Source organism: Oncorhynchus nerka, linkage group LG17 (assembly GCF_034236695.1).
Source record: "Oncorhynchus nerka isolate Pitt River linkage group LG17, Oner_Uvic_2.0, whole genome shotgun sequence".
Taxonomy (NCBI): Eukaryota; Metazoa; Chordata; class Actinopteri; order Salmoniformes; family Salmonidae; genus Oncorhynchus; species Oncorhynchus nerka.
The window spans coordinates 27,494,227-27,516,330 of NC_088412.1; the positions used below are offsets into that span (position 1 = coordinate 27,494,227).

General features: G+C 45.0%; 1 protein-coding gene across 1 annotated transcript in view; it reads right to left on the reverse strand.

Annotated features, from left to right (window-relative positions):
• agbl4 (AGBL carboxypeptidase 4) overlaps window positions 1–22,104 on the reverse strand; it is a 348,562-nt gene that overhangs the window by 44,259 nt on the left and 282,199 nt on the right. Inside the window, exon 5 of the mRNA XM_065003097.1 lies at window positions 11,262–11,478. Within this exon, the coding sequence (XP_064859169.1) occupies window positions 11,262–11,478 (217 nt within the window). The remainder of the gene's footprint in view (window positions 1–11,261; window positions 11,479–22,104) is intronic.

Genomic DNA, 22,104 nt, shown 5'->3' on the forward strand with positions numbered 1-22,104 from the left:
TTTCTTTGCCTGCATATTAATACTGATCAATTTACAGTTTTGGAAATCACCTTGGAAAATACACCACTGTCTGACAACCCCTCTACTGAATAATCTTTCTACCACATATAGACTATGTTACTGCCAATGGCCACTGTCTCCACCACACAAGCCATACCTACCTTTTATCCAGCCCACTCCATATTTCCTTAGTTACTGTACTATACAGTAAGATGGCATTGATATAGGGGTCTTGATATGCAATAAAGCACTGGGACCAGTTTGGAGGAATCATTGCTCTAGATGAAAGGCTCAGATAAACCCTTTTATCTTCAATTTCATGTGGAATAAGTTCACTGCTCTCCGTTGGGGTCAGAGGGCAAGCCATTGACGCAACCTCGCTGAGATAAAACAGGTGAAACAGACCCATTTATATCCCTATGCATATCCTGTCACATCAGTACTTTCTGTTGGAATAGAGGTCAAAGACCAATAACAGCCAATGGAAAATACTGACAGTCCACCAGCTTCTTGTCATAGCAACCAGAGCCAGGGACAACCGTCAAGCAGAAGTGATCATGCATGTCCCCGCAACCTCAATCAGAAACGTTGAGTCGGGGTCCGGTGTATGACATTACAGGCTATTCAGATATAGGCAAACACTATTCCTCTAGTTCAGGGTGACAACAAGAAGTCAGAACTAGATATCATCTATTCCCTCGACCTGTTCCTAAGTACCTCCACTTAGTACTGTTGCTGTATGTGATATTGTGCTCTCAGCTCATACAGATGATAATGAAGGTAGATTGGCAGGCGGTCTGATGGTGGACCAACAATAATAATAATCGTTTGGTCAACAGTTGGAGAGCTCTCCAAATTAGAACGCCCTCATAGAATCATTCATAAAAGAACCAACATGTCAACAGTATCCTTGAACGGGGGATGTGAAAGAGTGGGCACACAAAGAAGAACAGGATGCTTCATGATATTGCGAGAGACACTTTGGCTGCTGTTAAGCCAGTAAATGACTAGACTTCATGCAATTACCCAGCAGCTTGGTTTCAGACAGCACAGCCATCCATCCACCATGCAGTAGGAAAGACAAGCCTAGACTCCCTCTCTTCTCTAGCATCAGCTACTAACGTTTCAGTCAGTCTGACCTTATCTCCTAGTGGAAGGTAAAGTCGCTATTGATTAAATCTTGGCACACAGTGTACAAACACAGTGATAAGCCCAGCAGACTGCCGCAGTGCCAACTCTGTGGGCCAAAGGCCCCTCTCATCCTTTATTCCCACTAACAGGCACCAGGAGACAGTCCACTACAGCCTGTCTGCAGGAGACCCAGCGACCATTAGGACCGCAGAATATCACCTTCCCAGACCAGCACATAATTTCCAGCTTCCCCACGCCTCCCCCCCTTGGAGCCTTTGGATGGAGGAGCCTCATAAAAGTCTATGTGAGCTGCCGGATTCCACAGAGCTCTGAACGTTTGAAAGTGACATCCACAGGGCACTGTAGAAGACCTATTATTGTAGACGAGGAGGAAAGGAGCAAAGGGTGTTGTGGATATTGCAGCAAGCATTGTGTAAGCTCCATTGCAACCATGTCCGTTTATTGTTTCCCAAATTGTAGGAACTTCTTTTCATTATTTTAGCTGCACACTTCAAAATTAAACAAATCCTGTGTGTCACTTTTATACTTTTATGGTGATTATTTCCTCTTGAAATATGATAAGTATTGTGGAACTTAGTGGTGGCAGGTGAGGGGTGCAGGCTTAAGGATGGCCATCGACTCCTCACTCTCATTTGCACATTCATCTTAGATACGGGCTGCAGATACTGGCTGCTTTTTCAGAGCTAAAAAAAATGGTATCACAGTTGGCCATCATGACAGGAAAGGAATGGTAAAAGTGCTTTCACTGAAACTCCTACTCTGCCCATAAGAAAATGCTTTGTCAGTGTGTGTACTAGCACCAACACTGGGCCCTGATTGCCTTTTTAGTAGTCAATACAAAATAAATGGTGGAATAGTTTTAAGGAAACTTATATGTGGAGTGCGTACACTTGTTCGCAGAGAAAGGTCCAGGCAGAATCCATTCTGTCTCCATGGACTTGTCCCTCACACAACTGTCAAGGAATGGATTGCAGGAGAAATGTTCAGACAGTGAGAAAACAGGGGAATGGATACAGTGCATGACCCTTCCACAGAAACTCTATAAAACCCCGTATAAAATCCACTAGTCCATCACAGACCTGTAGACCATCACAAAGAATGTGTTAGGGTACAAGTAGCAAGAGAGACATCAGCTATATCAGTAAAGTCTGTCTTAAAAGAGACGAAGGAAAGAAACCTCTGACCAATAAAAAAAGCCTGAGCTGCCTGTTCTGCTGTCTCAAGTTGTCACACATGAACAGAGGTTTTTCAAACCTCATCCCACATCTCATTGAATGACACCTGGGCAAACGCAGATGGCAAAAATATTTCCATACACTCACTGACACAAACATGCACACACACTGCTTAGTATGCTTACAATGCTTTGTCTTTACCTGGCACATACGCCATCAAAAAGCAGTTTTACTACTGGTCCCTGCAGCAGATCAAGGTGCTATAAAAACCGACTGCATGTAAAGGGAGTGGGGAAAAGTGAAAGACAACGATAAAGGGAAGGTAGGGAGAAGGAAGCTGAAAGGCAATACGCAGTTTAAGGATTTGTTATTATCCCAGAAGTGCAATTATAGTAGTCCTCCCCTATTACAGTGGAGCTGTGTTCTCTCTATGTGTTTGGTGGAGATGAGGCATCACAATTACTGCAGCTGTTTATTGGTAGGTAGGTAGACCTAGTGTGTTACAGCAGCTTGGCCCTGAGGCCTGCTTCCCTGTGTCTCCTTGTCTTCCACTCTCAAAGTCTGTCACTCTAAGTCGAATTTGTCTCCTACTCATCTTTCTAGCTTTGTTTACTCTCCCTGAGACAGCAGCAAATGTAAGCACAGACTTTACAGTTCCTCATCCCTCCAACAATGAGGGACAGTTCATCTGTTGCATCAGAGTAGAAGAGGGGGTTTAAATTGATTTTTTAAAAATGACTTTTGTTTAAATTAAAACAAGCACACATAAAACTTGAAAAAGAAAAACAGTTGAAGTAAGAAGTTTACATACACCTTAGCCAAATATATTTAAACTCAGTTTTACACAATTCCTGACATTTAATCCACTTAAAAATCCCCTGTCTTAGGTCAGTTAGGATCACCACTTTATTTTAAGAATGTGAAATGTCAGAATAATAGTAGAGAGAATGATTTATTTCAGCTTTGATTTCTTTCATCACATTCCCAGTGGGTCAGAAGTTTACATACACTCAATTAGTATTTGGTAGCATTGCCTTTAAATAATTTAATTTGGGTCAAACGTTTCAGATAGCCTTCCACAAGCTTCCCACAATAAGTTGGGTGAATTTTGGCCTATTCCTCCTGACAGAGCTGGTGTAACTGAGTCAGGTTTGTAGGCCTCCTTGCTCGCGTGCTTTTTCAGTTCTGCCACAAATTTTCTATAGGTTTGAGGTCAGGGCTTTGTGATGGCCACTCCAATACCTTGACTTTGTTGTCCTTAATTAAGCCATTTTGCAACAACTTTGGAAGTATGCTTGGGGTCATTGCTCATTTGGAAGACCCATTTGCAAACAACCACGGTAGGGATGGTGTTCTTCGGCTTGCAAGCCTCCCCTTTTCCTCCAAACATAACGACAGTCATTATGGCCAAAGTTCTATTTTTGTTTCGTCAGACCAGAGGACATTTCTCCAAAAAGTACAATCTTTGTCCACATGTGCAGTTGCAAACCGTAGTCTAGCGTTTTAATGGCAGTTTTGGAGCAGTGGCTTCTTCCTTGCTGAGTGGCCTTTCAGGTTATGTCGATATACGACTCATTTTACTGTGGAAATAGATACTTGTGTACCTGTTTCCTCCAGCATATTCACAAGGTCCTTTGCTGTTGTTCTGGGATTGATTTGCACTTTTCGCACCAAAGTATGCTCATCTCTAGGAGACAGAACACATCTCCTTCCTGAGCTGTGTGAAGGCTGCATGGTCCCATGGTGTTTATACTTGCGCACTATTGTTTGTACAGATGAACGTGGTACCTTCAGGCATTTGGAAATTGCTCCCAAGGATGAACCAGACTTGTGGAGGTCTACAATTTGATTCTGAGGTCTTGGCTGATTTCTTTTGATTTTCCCATGATGTCAAGCAAAGAGGCACTGAGTTTGAAGGTAGGCCTTGAAATATATCCACAGGTACACATCCAATTGACTCAAATGATGTCAATTAGCCTATCAGAAGCTTCTAAAGCCATGACATCCTTTTCTGGAATTTTCCAAGCTGTTTAAAGTCAACTTAGTGTTTGTAAACTTCTGACACACTGGAATTGTAATACAGTGAATTATAAGTGAAATAATCTGTCTGTAAACCATTGTTGAAAAAATGACTTATGTCATGCACAAAGTAGATGTCCTAACCGACTTGCCAAAAGTATAGTTTGTTAACAAGAAATTTGTGGAGTGGTTGAAAAATGAGTTTTAATGGCACCAATCTTAGAGGAAGTAAACTTCTGACTTCAACTGTACATGTACATTAGTAAATTCATGGAGGATAACACACAAAGTCTTGGACTTATTTCAATTGTGGTCCTCTTGTGACAAAATTGCTCGGCAAGATTGGCAACACAGTGTTACACAGTATGGCAGCGAAACATACAGTGGCTTGCAAAAGTATTCACCCCCATGGCATTTTTCCTATTTTGTTGCCTCATAACCTGGAATTAAAATCTATTTTTTGGGGGGGTTGTATCATTTGATTTACACAACATGCCTACTACTTTGAAGATGCAACCTTTTTTTAAATTGTGAAACAAATAAGAAATAAGACCAAAAAAAAGAACTTGAGCGTGCATAACTATTCACCCCCCAAAGCAAATACTTTGTAGAGCCACCTTTTGCAGCAACTACAGTTGCAAGCCTCTTGGGGTAAGTCTCTATAAGCTTGGCACATCTAGCCACTGGGATGTTTGTCCATTCTTCAAGGCAAAACTGCTCCAGCTCTTTCAAGTTGGATGGGTTCCACTGTTATACAAGAATCTTTAAGTCATACCACAGATACTCAATTGGATTGAGGTCTGGGCTTTGACTAAGCCATTCCAAGACATTTAAACCACTCGAGTGTTGCTTTAGCAGTAAGCTTAGAGTCATTGTCTTGCTGGAAGGTGAACCTCCATCCCAGACTCAATTCTCTGGAAGACTGAAACAGGTTTCCTTCAAGAATTTCCCTGTATTTAGCTCCATCCACCATTCCTTCAATTCTGACAAGTTTCCCAGTCCCTGCCGATGAAAAACATACCCACAGTATGATTCTGCCACCACCATGCTTCACTGTGGGAATGGTGTTCTCGGGGTGATGGGAGGTGTTGGGTTTGCGCCAGACATAGCGTTTTCCTTGATGGCCTAAAAGCTCAATTTTAATCTCATCTAACCAGACTGGGGTGGCATGGTAGCCTAGTGGTTAGAGTGTTGGACTAGTAACCAGAAGGTTGCAAGTTCAAATCGCTGAGCTGACAAGGTACAAATCAGTCATTCTGCCCCTGAACAGGCAGTTAACCCACTGTTCCTAGGCCGTCATTGAAAATAAGAATTTGTTCTTAACTGACTTGCCTAGTTAAATAAAGTTTTTAAAAAACATCTTTTTTTATTTGGAGAGTCTCCCACATGCCTTTTGGGGAACACCAAAAGTGTTTGCTTATTCCTATGGACAGATACTCCCAATCTCCGCCGTGGAGCTATGCAGCTCCTTCAGGGTTATCTTTGGTCTCTTTGTTGCCTCTCTGATTAATGCCCTCCTTGCCTGGTCCATGAGTTTTGGTGGGCGGCCATCTCATGGCAGGTTTGTTGTGGTGCCATATTCTTTCCATTTTTTAATAATGATGCCTACCACTCTGTGGGATGTTCAAAGTTTCAGATTTTTTTAATAACCCAACCCTGATCTGTACTTCTCCACAACTTTGTCCCTGACCTGTTTGGAGACCTCCTTGGTCTTCATGGTGCCGCTTGCTTGGTGGGGCCCCTTACTTAGTGGTGTTGCAGACTCTGGGGCCTTTCAGAACAGGTGTATATATACTGAGATCATGTGACAGATCACATGACACTTAGATTGCACACAGGTGGAATTTATTTAACTAATTACGTGACTTCTGAAGGTAATTGGTTGCAACATATCTTATTTAGGGTTTCATAGCAAAGAGAATACATACGCAAACACCACTTTTCAGTTTTAATTTTAATTACAGGTTGAAATGCAACAAAATAGGAAAAATGCCAAGGGTGGTGAATATTTTTGCAAGGCACTGTATAAAAAATGAATACAATAAACACATCTATTTCATTATTGCAGTTACATCGGAGGGAATATTCATATGGGCACACAGGTTTTTAACCTTCTTTTTAAAGCTGCCCAGAGAGGACGTCGTTTTTATGGGCACTCTGAGGTTCCTGTATACAAGAAAGCATATTTTCCAGAATTACTCCTGAACCTGTATAAGCACACATTAGCAACACCTGATCTGGTGCTGTGGTTGTGTGCATCCCTAACAGGGGGAAAGTTATCAGTCCAATATCTGGGCGCAGAACCAAGAAGAATTTATCGCCCTCCAGGTTCCCTCGGAGAGTTCATCAATGAGCTTGATGCCTTGATAAGCTCCTTTCCTGAGGACGGCTCACCTCTCACAGTTCTGGGCGACTTTAACCTCCCCACGTCTACCTTTGACTCATTCCTCTCTGCCTCCTTCTTTCCACTCCTCTCCTCTTTTGACCTCACCCTCTCACCTTCCCCCTCTACTCACAAGGCAGGCAATACGCTCGACCTCATCTTTACTAGATGCTGTTCTTCCACTAACCTCACTGCAACTCCCCTCCAAGTCTCCGACCACTACCTTGTATCCTTTTCCGTCTTGCTCTCATCCAACACTTCCCACACTGCCCCTACTCGGATGGTATCGCGCCGTCCCAATCTTCGCTCTCTCTCCCCCGCTACTCTCTCCTCTTCCATCCTATCATCTCTTCCCTCTGCTCAAACCTTCTCCAACCTATCTCCTGATTCTGCCTCCTCAACCCTCCTCTCCTCCCTTTCTGCATCCCTTGATTCTCTATGTCCCCTATCCTCCAGGCCGGCTCGGTCCTCCCCTCCTGCTCCGTGGCTCGACGACTCATTGCGAGCTCACAGAACAGGGCTCCGGGCAGCCGAGCGGAAATGGAGGAAAACTCGCCTCCCTGCGGACCTGGCATCCTTTCACTCCCTCCTCTCTACATTTTCCTCTTCTGTCTCTGCTGCTAAAGCCACTTTCTACCACTCTAAATTCCAAGCATCTGCCTCTAACCTAGGAAGCTCTTTGCCACCTTCTCCTCCCTCCTGAATCCTCCCCCCCTCCCCCCTCCTCCCTCTCTGCAGATGACTTCGTCAACCATTTTGAAAAGAAGGTCGACGACATCCGATCCTCATTTGCTAAGTCAAACGACACCGCTGGTTCTGCTCACACTGCCCTACCCTGTGCTCTGACCTCTTTCTCCCCTCTCTCTCCAGATGAAATCTCGCGTCTTGTGACGGCCGGCCGCCCAACAACCTGCCCGCTTGACCCTATTCCCTCCTCTCTTCTCCAGACCATTTCCGGAGACCTCTCCCTTACCTCACCTCGCTCATCAACTCATCCCTGACCGCTGGCTACGTCCCTTCCGTCTTCAAGAGAGCGAGAGTTGCACCCCTTCTGAAAAAACCTACACTCGATCCCTCCGATGTCAACAACTACAGACCAGTATCCCTTCTTTCTTTTCTCTCCAAAACTCTTGAACGTGCCGTCCTTGGCCAGCTCTCCCGCTATCTCTCTCAGAATGACCTTCTTGATCCAAATCAGTCAGGTTTCAAGACTAGTCATTCAACTGAGACTGCTCTTCTCTGTATCACGGAGGCCCTCCGCACTGCTAAAGCTAACTCTCTCTCCTCTGCTCTCATCCTTCTAGACCTATCGGCTGCCTTCGATACTGTGAACCATCAGATCCTCCTCTCCACCCTCTCCGAGTTGGGCATCTCCGGCGCGGCCCACGCTTGGATTGCGTCCTACCTGACAGGTCGCTCCTACCAGGTGGCGTGGCGAGAATCTGTCTCCTCACCACGCGCTCTCACCACTGGCGTCCCCCAGGGCTCTGTTCTAGGCCCTCTCCTATTCTCGCTATACACCAAGTCACTTGGCTCTGTCATAACCTCACATGGTCTCTCCTATCATTGCTATGCAGACGACACACAATTAATCTTCTCCTTTCCCCCTTCTGATGACCAGGTGGCGAAACGCATCTCTGCATGTCTGGCAGACATATCAGTGTGGATGACGGATCACCACCTCAAGCTGAACCTCGGCAAGACGGAGCTGCTCTTCCTCCCGGGGAAGGACTGCCCATTCCATGATCTCGCCATCACGGTTGACAACTCCATTGTGTCCTCCTCCCAGAGCGCTAAGAACCTTGGCGTGATCCTGGACAACACCCTGTCGTTCTCAACTAACATCAAGGCGGTGGCCCGTTCTTGTAGGTTCATGCTCTACAACATCCGCAGAGTACGACCCTGCCTCACACAGGAAGCAGCGCAGGTCCTAATCCAGGCACTTGTCATCTCCCGTCTGGATTACTGCAACTCGCTGTTGGCTGGGCTCCTGCCTGTGCCATTAAACCCCTACAACTCATCCAGAACGCCGCAGCCCGTCTGGTGTTCAACCTTCCCAAGTTCTCTCACGTCACCCCGCTCCTCCGCTCTCTCCACTGGCTTCCAGTTGAAGCTCGCATCCGCTACAAGACCATGGTGCTTGCCTACGGAGCTGTGAGGGGAACGGCACCTCAGTACCTCCAGGCTCTGATCAGGCCCTACACCCAAACAAGGGCACTGCGTTCATCCACCTCTGGCCTGCTCGCCTCCCTACCACTGAGGAAGTACAGTTCCCGCGCAGCCCAGTCAAAACTGTTCGCTGCTCTGGCCCCCAATGGTGGAACAAACTCCCTCACGATGCCAGGACAGCGGAGTCAATCACCACCTTCCGGAGACACCTGAAACCCCACCTCTTTCAGGAATACCTAGGATAGGATAAAGTAATCCTTCTCACCCCCCTTAAAAGATTTAGATGCACTATTGTAAAGTGGCTGTTCCACTGGATGTCTTAAGGTGAACGCACCAATTTGTAAGTCGCTCTGGATAAGAGCGTCTGCTAAATGACTTAAATGTAATGTAAAGAACCATAAATAATCCTGTTAACCAGACCCAGTGTAATCTGGGAAACCCTAGCCTCAACAGGCAGCCAGTTGAGTACCTGAAAGTAATATTGCTCCACATGTCCTGTCTATGTGAGTATGTGGAATCACCTTCAATATTACCTTGATCAGCTTATTCTGGGCTATCTGGAGCTTCCCCTTCAGAAGCTGAAATAAGCACCAAAACCAGAGTAGCGTCGTCAAAACGCCATTGAATCAGGGCAGTGGCTAGCACTCTCATTGAGTCCTTATCAAGCAGCTTGGACATTCTTGCCCAAAACGTGGTCCTGGCATTACATTTCCCTAGCATTTTATTGGCCATGCTCACACCCCCCAAGCTCCATCAAGGATACAGCCCAGGTAGCTAACAGAGGTTTTTAAAGAAAACGTGGAGGAACTGTGTCACTGACAAATTCCAGCCCTGAAGATCTGACAAGCACTTCCAGGCTCATTCTGGGCTGAAACAATCTAAGCATCTGCTGATTTATAATCACGCCTCAAATGTGTAGTTACATCTTTGAAATGTAGCTTTCGAATCAGTTCCATTTGGAGCTATGACTAGCCTAAGAGCAAGCCATACCTAATGATCAGAAATAATGAGCATTGTAAAGCACTTTCTATCTTATGCCTTCGTGCACAAGTTAAACTGAGAGTGAGAGGCTGATTGAAAATGATATTATTCATGATAAGGCACTCAGTCAAGGTCACTGGTGAATGTCACACTAAATGGCGAGGCTTTTGTCTTACCCCCTGATAATTTACTATAGGTCCATGGAGTCTACATCTGAAAGGGCAACTGTATGTGTAGATATGCACATGTGATCTGTGTGTGTGTGTGTGTGTGTGTGTGTGTGTGTGTGTGTGGGTATATTATCTCCATACACGTATGGTAAGCTCCACCAGCAAACATGTATCATGTGACTGTGTGGAGCCACTAGAGGGACTGGGGCTTTTTACTGCAGCAGACGGAAAGGTCCCCTCATCCCTCTCTCATTGCAGGTCGTAATGAGAGGGCTGGGCCAGGCTGTCAAAGACCCAGGACCACAGGACATTAAAAGACAAATAAGGCCATAAAACACCTCTATGACTATGCATACTAATCTTTAGTCCGAGTGCCAACTCACTCTGTTTTATGTCTGAATTCATCACAAAGTGCCAGTGCGGCATAAAAGCAGAACTAATACTCTACACTTTCAAGCCCTCATTTGTACTTGAAAGTGTGATAGGACAGTGGGAAGCATACAAATACAATTCAATTGGATTCTAATTCTATGATGGGAACTATGGAAGGAATATGCTGATGCCTGTTCTTGTCTTTGTTGCCAATTCTGGGCTCCTATTGGTTGAGATATCAACATCATCAACATCTGCCCTTCAAACCAAATTTCATAAATATTTGACTCATTTTTATCAATAAATGCAATTTCATCATTGGTGCTTGCAGCTAGCTTTCCTTGACAAATGTAAAAATAAAAAAAAGAACTCTCAAGCATTTCTAATGAGTTTTTCTCCTACAATTATTTGATAAGAGCAAACAGTACTGCAGGCAGCGTGCATGATCCAGTACCTGCTCCTGTGAGAGGTGAGAGCTCTCCTGATTACACGCAGCAGTGCTATCCCTCAAAAGGCAACCAGCGTGCAGTGCTGCACAGGCACAACACAGAGAGAGACAGAGAAACACACTCTTGCTGGCTCCCCCAGCCTCCACACCACACCACACCTCACCTCCTAGCACAGTCAAGGACCCTACTCCTGTCCTCTCTCAGGCTACAATCAAACAGAGTTGAAGAGTCATATTGATATCATGAAAAGGTGACCCAGAGGACTGCTGGACCTGGGCTGGGGGCTCTCTGGTATTCTGTTGAAAACGGTATGATGAGGGAGAGATGACACACAACAACACAAACACACACATGTATATGCATGCAAGCACGCACACACACACTCACTCACCACACTGAGCCCCAGCTGCTCTCTCTGCAGGTAGTCCAGGTTCCTGCGCTCCAAGCTGTCCAGGTAGTGCTGCAGTCTGGTGTAGGTGTAGGGGTAGCAGTAGGCAAACTGGTACACATCATCCTCTCGGTCAAAGCAGAAGGCAAAGGACATCACATAGTTCCTCCGATGGTCAGGGCAACGGTAGTAGTACACATTCTTAGCTGGGAGTCTTTGCCTGCAAGGACAGAAGGACATATGATAAAGGATTTACAGTGAATTCATCTCTCATATACAATACATGAGAATCATTCATGGTATAAATCTTTACATATTGGAGATTTAAAAAAAAATATATATATATTTATTTCTCCTTTATTTAATCAGGTAAGTTAGTTGAGAACAAGTTCTCATTTACAACTGCGACCTGGCCAAGATAAAGCAAAGCAGTGTGACACAAACAACAACACAGAGTTACACATGGAAAAAACAAGCGTACAGTCAATAACACAATAGAAAAAAATACTCTATATACAGTGTGTGCAAATGGCATGAGGAGGTAAGGCAATAAGTAATTAGTGAAGTAATTACAGTTTAGCAAATTAACACTGGAGTGATAAATGAGCAGATGATGATGTGCCAGTAGAAATACTGGTGTGCAAAATAGCAGAAAAGTAAATAAAAACAATATGGGGATGAGGTAGGTAGATTGGGTGGGCTATTTACAGATGGGCTATGTACAGCTGCAGTGATCGGTTAACTGCTCAGACAGCTGATGTTTAAAGTTAGTGAGGGAAATATAAGTCTCCAGCTTCAGCGATTTTTGCAATTCATTCCAGTCACTGGCAGCAGAGAACTGGAAGGAAAGGCGGCCAAAGGAGGTGTTGGCTTTGGGGACGACCAGTGAGATATACCTGCTGGAGCGCGTGCTACGGGTGGGTGTTGTTATTGTGACCAGTGAGCTGAGATAAGGTGGAGCTTAACCTAGCATAGACTTATAGATGACCTAGAGCCAGTGGGTCTGGCGACGAATATGTAGCGGGGGCCAGCCGACTAGAGCATACAGGTGGTGGTGGGTGGTATAAGGTGCTTTGGTGACAAAACAGATGGCACTGTGATAGACTGCATCCAGTTTGCTGAGTAGAGTATTGGAAGCTATTTTGTAAATGACATCGCTGAAGTCGAGGATCGGTAGGATAGTTAGTTTTATGAGCGTATGTTTGGCGGCTTGAGTGAAGGAGGCTCTGTTGTGGAATAGGAAGCCAATTCTAGTTTAAATTTTGGATTGGAGATGCTTAATATGAGTCTGGAGAGAGAGTTTACAGTCTAGCCAGACACCTAGGTATTTGTAGTTGTCCACATATTCTAAGTCAGAATCGTCCAGAGTAGCGATGCTAGTCGGGCGGGCGGGTGCGGGCAGCGAACGGTTGAAAAGCACGCATTTGGTTTTACTAGCGTTAAAGAGCAGTTGCAGGCCACGGAAGGAGTGTTGTATGGCATTGAAGCTCATTTGGAGGTTAGTTAACACAGTGTCCAAGGAAGGATCAGATGTATACAGAATGGAGTCGTCTGCGTAGAGGTGGATCAGGGATCCACCCGCAGTAAGAGTGACATCGTTGATATATACAGAGAAAAGAGTCTGCCCGAGAGTTGAACCCTGTGGTACCCCCATAGAGACTGCCAGAGGTCCGGACAACAGGCCCTCTGATTTGACACACTGAACTCTGTCTGAGAAGTAGTTGGTGAACCAGGAGAGGCAGTCATTTGAGAAACCAAGGCTGTTGATTCTGCCGATAAGGATACGGTGATTGACAGAGTCGAAAGCCTTGGCCAGGTTGATGAAGACGGCTGCACAGTACTGTCTTTTATCGATGGCGGTTATGATATCGTTCAGTACCTTGAGCGTGGCTGAGGTGCACCCGTGACCAGCTTGAAAACCGGATTGCACAGCGGAGAAGGTACGGTGGGATTCGAAATGGTCAGTGATCTCTTTATTAACTTGGCTTTCGAAGACTTTAGAAAGGCAGGGCAGGATGGATATAGGTCTATAACAGTTTGGGTCTAGAGTGTCCGCCCCTTTGAAGAGGGGGATGAGCGCGGCAGCTTTCCAAACTTTAGGGATCTCGGACGATACGAAAGAGAGTTTGAACAGACAGGGGTTGCAGAATATGGGTTGCAACAATGGCGGCAGATCATTTTAGAAAGAGAGGGTCCAGATTGTCTAGCCCAGCTGATTTGTACGTGTCCAGGTTTTGCAGCTCTTTCAGAACATCTGCTATCTGGATTTGGGTGAAGGAGAAGCTGGGGAGGCTTGGGCAAGTAGCTGTGGGGGGTGCGGAGCTGCTGGCCGGGGTTGGGGTAGCCAGGTGGAAAACATGCCAGCCGTAGAGAAATGCTTGCTGAAATTGTCGATTATCGCAGATTTATCGGTGGTGACAGTGTTACCTAGCCTCAGGTGGTGCTGAGCTGGGAGGAGGTGCTCTTATTCTCCATGGACTTTACAATGTCCCCAAACTTTTTGGAGTTAGAGCTACAGGATGCAAATTTCTGTTTGAAAAAGCTAGCATTTGCTTTCCTGACTGACTGCGTGTATTGGTTCCTGATTTCCTTGAAAAGTTGCATATCACGGGGACTATTCGATGCTAGTGCAGTCCGCCACAGGATGTTTTTGTGTTGGTCGAGGGCAGTTAGGTCTGGAGTGAACCAAGGGCTATATCTGTTCTTAGTTCTACATTTTTTGATAGGGGCATGCTTATTTAAGATGTTAAGGAAATTACTTTTAAAGAACGACCAGGCATCCTCTACTGACGGGATGAGGTCAATATCCTTCCAGGATACCTGGGCCAAGTCGGGTATCCTAAAAGGTGTTTTAGGGAGAGTTTGACAGTGATGAGGGGTGGTCTCATAGCGGATGTAGGCAATGAGGAAGTGATCGCTGAGATCCTGATTGAAAACAGCAGAGGTGTTTTTGGAGGGCAAGTTGGTCAGGATAATATCTATGAGGGTGCCCATGTTTACGGATTTAGGGTTGTACCTGGTGGGTTCCTTGATAATTTGTGTGAGATTGAGGGCATCTAGCTAAGATTATAGGACTGCCGGGGTGTTAAGCATATCCCAGTTTAGGTCACATAGGAAAATGAACTCACAAGATTTATGGGTTGCAATCATTTCACATATGGTGTCCAGGGCACAGCTGGGAGCTGAGGGGGGTCAATAACAGTTGGCAACAATGAGAGACTTATTTCTGGAGAGATACATTTTTGGGCATAGACCTGGAAAGTATGACAAAACTTTGCAGGCTATCTCTGCAGTAGATTGCAACTCCTCCCCCTTTGGCAGTTCTATCTTGACGGAAAATGTTGTAGTTGGGGATGGAAAGCTCAACATTTTTGGTGGCCTTCCTTAGCCAGGATTCAGACACGGCAAGGACATCAGGGTTGGCGGAGTGTGCTAAAGCAGTGAGTAAAACAAACTTAGAGAGGAGGCTTCTGATGTTAACATGCATGAAACCAAGGCTTTTTCGGGTTACAGAAGTAAACAAATGAGAGTGCCTGGGGACACGCCTGGGTTAACCTCCACATCACCTGAGGAACAGAGGAGGAGTAGGATGACGGTACGGCTAAAGGCTATCAAAACTGGTCGTCTAGTGCGTTTGGTACAGAGAATAAAAGGAGCAGATTTCTGGGCGTGGTAGAATAGATTCAGGGCATAATGTACAGACAGGGGTATGGTGGGGTGCGGGTACAGTGGAGGTAAACTCAGGCACCGAGTAATGATAAGGGAGGTTGCATCTCTGGACGGGCTAGTTATGCTGGATAAGGTCATCATATGTGTGGGAGTTGGGACAAAGGAGGTATATGAGGCATGTTGAGTGGGATTAGGGGCTCCACAGTAAACTAAGACAATAATAACTATCCTAAACAACAATGTGCAAGGCATATTGACATTTGAGAGAGACATAAAGCGAGGCATAAAGCAATCACAGGTGTTGAATGGGAGAGCTAGCTAGACAACAACAGCTAATCAGCTAAACAGGTAAAATGGCGATGAATGGGCAGAAAGGGTCTGTTAACTACACACAGGGCCTGAGTTAGGGCTGACAGATAAACAAAAATAAACTAAGCAAGCATCAGCTATGTAGCCAAGTGATCATAGGGTCTAGTGAACAGCAATAGATGGAAATGGGAAGCCGCGGGGTAGTCGTTACTACGCTGGCAAGCGGGAGACACAGCGTTTAAAGTTAGCAGGCCGGGGTAAGTAGAAGCGCCTGCTCAGACATCCGGCGAAGGCCGATTGAGGGCACTCAGGATGGAGTAAAGTCGGGGGACCAATCGTGGTGGTACGGCGGGGCGCAGTGTCGACAAAGTGTCCAGACCAGATAGCGAAAGAGGTTTTTATAGTTGTAGTAATTTTGTTTGCTAGCCCGGGAGATGTGCCTGGCTCACGGCTAACTGGTGCTAGCTCCGGGGCAGGGGCATTAGCCCCTATAGCCACTCGGTAGCAGTGATGATCCGATGCACAGGTCCAGAGCTTATGGCAAGGATCCGGTGGAGTGGTGGATTCTAGCCGTGTTGGGGTAGAATCCAGAAGGCATCGGCTGAGTAGCCGGGTGATCACAGAGTAGGCCGGGAGGTGGGCCTGGCTCAGGGCTAGCTTCGGGGCTGGTTCACTCGGTGACAGCAAGCTAGCTGTGATGATCAGGAGTAATGGTTCAGGGTTTACAGCAGGAAACCGGCGTGGTAGTGGAGAAAACAGTCTGAAGCTGGCAAGTATTATCCAGGCTAAAAACGTCTGGTGTCTGTGCAGAAGGAAAGGCCGCTAGCAGTGGCTAACAATGGCTAAATAGCTAGTAGCTAATTAGCTGGCTAGCTCTGATGGCGGTTCTGGCTAAAAAATGTTTAAAAAAATAGCGGCTCCGTGTCACATTGGGTGAGATGGGTTACCGGAAGGTATATTTAATTTAAAAATGGAAGAGATTGAAAATAAATTGAAATGTATACAAAAAAGACGAAAAATACCAAAGTACAGAGGAGGACGACAAACCACACATCTGCACTGTTACGCCAAGAACCTTTCTCCTGATCAGGGGTTGATCATCGATTATAATGGGACAATTGCTTGCAGAGTTTTGTGTATAAGGTCATTGGTACCAATGAGTGCATGGACCAGTCAGTCCCTCCAGTGTTTCGCGGCAGTTTTTTTGTGAGAGTTGTGGGCAAAAATTCAGGATTTTCCTGCGGCAATTCTGCATTTTGCATGGCAATATTCAATGATTCTGTCCAAATTGCGCTGACGGAGGAAAATGTGGCTTGATTGAAAATGTTATGCCGAAAGGTCCCATGATTGGTTAAAATTGCAAGCCCTCTTTTTCTAGTGTGATGATCAGACAGTTTTATGCGCTAATATTGTGAACATCTTTTTATTATTATATATATATTTTTCACCCCGTTTTTTCCCCAATTTCGTGGTATCCAATTGTTTTAGTAGCTACTATCTTGTCTCATCGCTACAACTCCCGTACGGGCTCGGGAGAGACGAAGGTTGAAAGTCATGCGTCCTCCGATACACAACCCAACCAAGCCACACTGCTTCTTAACACAGCGCGCATCCAACCCGGAAGCCAGCCGCACCAATGTGTCGGAGGAAACACTGTGCACCTGGCAACCTTGGTTAGCGCGCACTGCGCCCGGCCCGCCACAGGAGTCGCTGGTGCGCGATGAGACAAGGACATCCCTACCGGCCAACCCCTCCCTAACCCGGGTGACGCTAGGCCAATTGTGCGTCGCCCCACGGACCTCCGGGTCGCGGCCGGTTACGACAGAGCCTGGGCGCGAACCCAGTTTCTGATGGCACAGCTGGCGCTGCAGTATATATTGTGAACATTTGACTGTTTTATGCTGTAATAGTGTAATGATTGGTCAAATTTGCAAGCCCTCGCGTAATATGAGGGGAATTGTTGATTTTGCTAAAATGTATTGTGATCGCAGAATCAGAAAATCCTACAGGGACTGACCAATGGATATTTCTAGTCTTACTATCATCCGGTCATGCCAACGGCAGAAAGGACAGAGTGATCCATGGGCCTTAGGTAGCGATCAATGAGAAATATGACACTACCGCATCCCCTACAGGCTCTCAGTTTACTGCTTTGCTCTGCTCTATTCCTCTGCCTGCTTCTACATCTCTCCTGTTCACTGGGATTCATCTCCCTGACTTGCATCCCAAACTAACTGGATTAAGCAGGACATTTCATACAGGCTAACAAATAATGGTACAGCCTAGATGAATGAGTGTCTATGCAGCTGATAACTGCATATACAGCTGTGCACATGCAAATCAAAACTCTGACAGAAAGGAAATGTGAGAGAAAAGGTGTTGGGGAAGACAGGGAATAACGAGCCACAACAAATGCTGGCGAAGAGGAGAAGAAGAAAATCTTTGGAAAATACAATAATGGAAAGGCACTGAGCTAAGGCCACAGAGAGGAGGACGGGAGGGAGAGAGAGAGGGTAAGAGAGTGAGGAGGAGGGAGATATAAGATAAGGAGAGGACGAGAAGGAGGAGGCAGATCAGAGGCTGTGATGGCAGGCTGCTGGCATCTCTCCTGTAGGAGCAGGATCAGATGGAGATGCTATCTGTGTCTGATAGCAGCCTGCCGTCCTGAACAGCCCGTCTGATAAGCAGAAGGAGCAGGCAGCCTGTCTCAAATAAACCTGGGACTCACTGACCCCCCTCTCAATAAACCCCATACTCTACTGTGTATCCTCTCAACTAGGGATGGGCAGAGGGGGGGAAAGGCTGTTGTTTTTAATGCAGCTACAAAGTGAAACACGAAATTAGAATTAAACAAAATTAGCCTCGTTTGGTAAGGCAAATGAAAGAAAGGGGAAGAAGGCCAAGCTGATTATTCCACTGGTAGAGGAGAAAGAGTTCCTATCTCTGTGTGCCTGTCTCAGCAGAATACTAATGCAGCCACCCCACCCTGCCTCATGCCTGGCTGAAGGGAAGGAGGGCGAGAAAGGGGAGTGAGAGAAGAGGGGCAGTGAGCAGTTCTGGCCTGCCTCCTGGACCCCTCCTACCTCCAGAACAGGCTCTTATCCAGTGTCTGCAGAGCCCCAAGGCCGGCGGGTGTCTAACCCACATCAGTGCGCTGCATCCTACAGGGCATTAGGGGACTGACGAGCTTGTCAACAATACTACTGGGCACAGGCCCAGAAACATACACCACACATACATATATATGCATGTGCTCAACAAGCGCCATGAAGAGGAGAACAGGGAAGCAATAATGAAAAACTTCTCTTTGAACAATTTCTAAATGTTCCATACTTGTTTGATCTGCTTGTGTAATCAAATATATGTATACTCAGTGTGATATCTTAGTTTCTTGGCTCATGCAATTACCTTTGATTACAATTAAATATATGACCTTTTATTTAAATCAAAGGATTTCAGTAAAATCAACCATAATGGTTTATTGTTGGATGAAAAATGTGTTTATGTTGGAGATGTGTTTGTCCTGGTAATGTGAAGAAGAAGACAAAGACGAATTACGCACACATGCACAAACACACACACGTACACGTGCATGAGAGTTTATGTCAGGAGGTCCCAGGTGTTTTGCCTTCTCCAGTGTTTGTCCAGAGCTGAGATCAGGACCTCCTGCTGCTCCCTGCACACCCAGGAGGTGTGGCAGGCTGAGAACAGGGGAACAGCTGCATTACCATGTCACACCCCACACCGCTCAGTTAATGAAATAAGATGATACTTTATTTATTTATTTATTTGTCATTATCCAGCCATGCAGCTCTCCTCTGTAGCATTTGACCTTGTGGGCTACTGACTGAGCGAGGCTTTGCTATTGATTTGAATTACCTGACAGGAATTTACTGCTGGCCATCCCAGGACTGCTTTACTGTTATTGGCCAAAGAAAATAGCTTTGAGTCTTCCTCTGGAGAGCAGCGATGCAGAGGCTGCTGTCCCCCTGGTTTATATCTCGGCAGTAGCTGCCCCTGAACGGCTGCTGGCAATTTCTTTTATCTAAATGATGCCGCCCCATGCGTCTCGTACTTCAGGATGTGGTACAGTGCCCCCATTCCCAAACAGATTTATCGCTGCATGTGGCTCAAAGAAAGCCGCCCCCGGATAATAATATGCACACGTGGTTTGACAATTCAGTGCTGCGGCAAACACACTCTCACAAACACATTCTACACCACGGAAAGCGTCTTCCTGGAGCTCAAGGTCATCAACTGAACAAGGGCTGTAAGACAACAACACAACCTCAATACAAGAGCAGGCATACAGGAAGATAAGAAAAACAAAACTCTTGAAATTCCTTATGTGATAACATAGCTGCCCCAGCAGAATCGCGGTCAGTGTTTATATGCAGGCACCAAAGAGAGCAGAGCCCTGGTAGCTAAAAGCAAGCCTTTATTGATGTGTCACTCTCCTTCCCTCCGCTTTTCAACTTCTCAACTGTTAGCAGATACAAGAAGGGCTTTGACTTTGATGTTGATCTGTTTCCCTCAGAAGTCTCAGAGATGAGGGATAAAATTGGTAGCTTTCATACTGGGGACATCTTGTCTATATTCTCAAATCAATCAAGCGTAGAGGTCACTACAGTCACGCTTCTCGATTTTCTCTCTCTGCTTCCTTTTAGAGCTGTCATGTTGTAAACACGGTCCTGTATGGCTCAGCCGGTAGAGAATGGAGCTTACAATGCCAAGAGTCGTGGGTTCGAGTCACACTGAGACCTCCCATAGGTTAAATGTTTTAAAGCGTGACTTGAAGTCACTTTGGATACGTGTCTACTAGATGGCATATTATATTAATGAGTGGAAGGTTAAATGATTTACAATATGTGTATTCAACTGCCAAGTAACAAAACTAGTCACCAGCTCAAATTGTGACTAATGGAAGCTCTGTTCCTAAAATATACACTACTGTTCAAAAGTTTGGGGTCACATAGAAATGTCCCTGTTTTTGAAAGAAAAGCACATTTTTGTCCATTAAAATAACATCAAATTGATTAGATATACAGTGTAGACAATGTTAATGTTGTAAATGACTAATGTAGTTGGAAACGGCTGATTTTTAATGAAATATCTACATAGGCTCCATTGCTCATGTTTCTTGGTCCAAGCAAGTCTCTTCTTCTTATTGGTGTCCTTTAGTTGTGGTTTCTTTGCAGCAATTCGACCATGAAGGTCTGATTCACGCAGTCTCCTCTGAACAGTTGATGTTGAGATGGGTCTGTTACTTGAACTCTGTGAAGCATTTATTTGGGCTGCAAATTCTGGTAACTCTAATGAACTTATCCTCTGCAGCAGAGTTGATTGTATAACACTTGAAGAACCTTTCAACGTTCTTGACATTTTCAGGATTGACTGACCTTCATGTCTTAAAGTAATGATGGACTGTCATTTCTCTTTGCATATTTGAGCTGTTCTTGCCATAACATGGACTTTGTCTTTTACCAAATAGTGCTATCTTCTGTATTCCACCCATACCTTTTCACAACATAACTGATAGGCTCAAACGCATTAAGAAGGAAATAAATTCCACAAATTAACTTTCAACAACGCACACCTGTTAATTGACATGCATTCCAGGTGACTACCTCATGAAGCTGGTTGAGAGAATGCCAAGAGTGTGCAAAGCCATCATCAAGGCAAAGGGTGGCTAATTTGAAGAATCTCAAATATAAAATATATTTTGATATGTTTAACACTTGGTTACTACATGATTCCATATGTTTTATTTAATAGTTTTGTTATCTTCACTATTATTCTACAATGTAGAAAATAGAAAAAATAAAGAAAAACCCTGGAATGAGTAGCTGTGTCTAAGCTTTTGACTGGTATTGTATATTTAATTTATTTCATTATATTTTTCACAATGATAATATACTACTAGTAGCATTTGAAGAGCCAATTTCTCTTCCTAACGCAAACACTGCCAGATGTTGTACAATTCCACTATTGTTAAAATATGGCACAGCCTCCTTGTTTTGCGTACTAATCCAAGAAGAAATAGCTTTAGAATGATCAGGAACAAAGTCAAGTATGCCTCCTACTCACACATGTAATGTATCTCTCCATCATTTTGGATGCAGATCAGGCATAAAGACGGTATCCAATGTCACTGTTACTAAGCAACCTCTTTTGCTTTGTCATTCTGTTGGCAATATGTGATCACTGATGGTGTACTGGAATACCAAGTAAAGCAGTTGCCATTGCAAGTCACTGAATGGCCTGGAAAGCATCAAATCAGTGCGTGGGTTTGAAACAATGTACAGTAGTCATGGGTTATTAGTAGGCTCCGGGCTTTCCTTTGGAAAGGCATCTCAAAAACCACTTACTGTAGAGACAATCAGCAGTTTACAAGAGACATCCGAGCCTGAACGGGGAACCTCTAAAGTTGTTAACATTAAAACCGTAAAGTCATTTCATTGGCTTATAATCCCTTTTCCACAGCATTTTGGGGAAAGACGGAAGTTATAAAAGACATCACACATCTATGTCAGCATTGTTGTTCTCACCTTTCAACCCGCATGATTTGATTACTCTATTCCCTCTAAGTACATTCGTTTATTTGTCTTCCCAACGTTAAGCTATCTGATAGCGGCTTTTAAAATATCATTTCCTTGAGAGACTTCAATAAATTACAAACCCTTGGGTAAAATAGATTAAACAGGCCAACAATCAATACCACATGACATTCATAGTGCTTCACTTGACTTAATAGAATGCAGCAGCAGATGCAGTATTTATATTAGAGTTGAACCAAAGAGTGCAAAATCCCACCTAAAAGCACCAAATGTGCAAGTGCACAAAATGGCTGGGCTCAGTAGTACTGTTT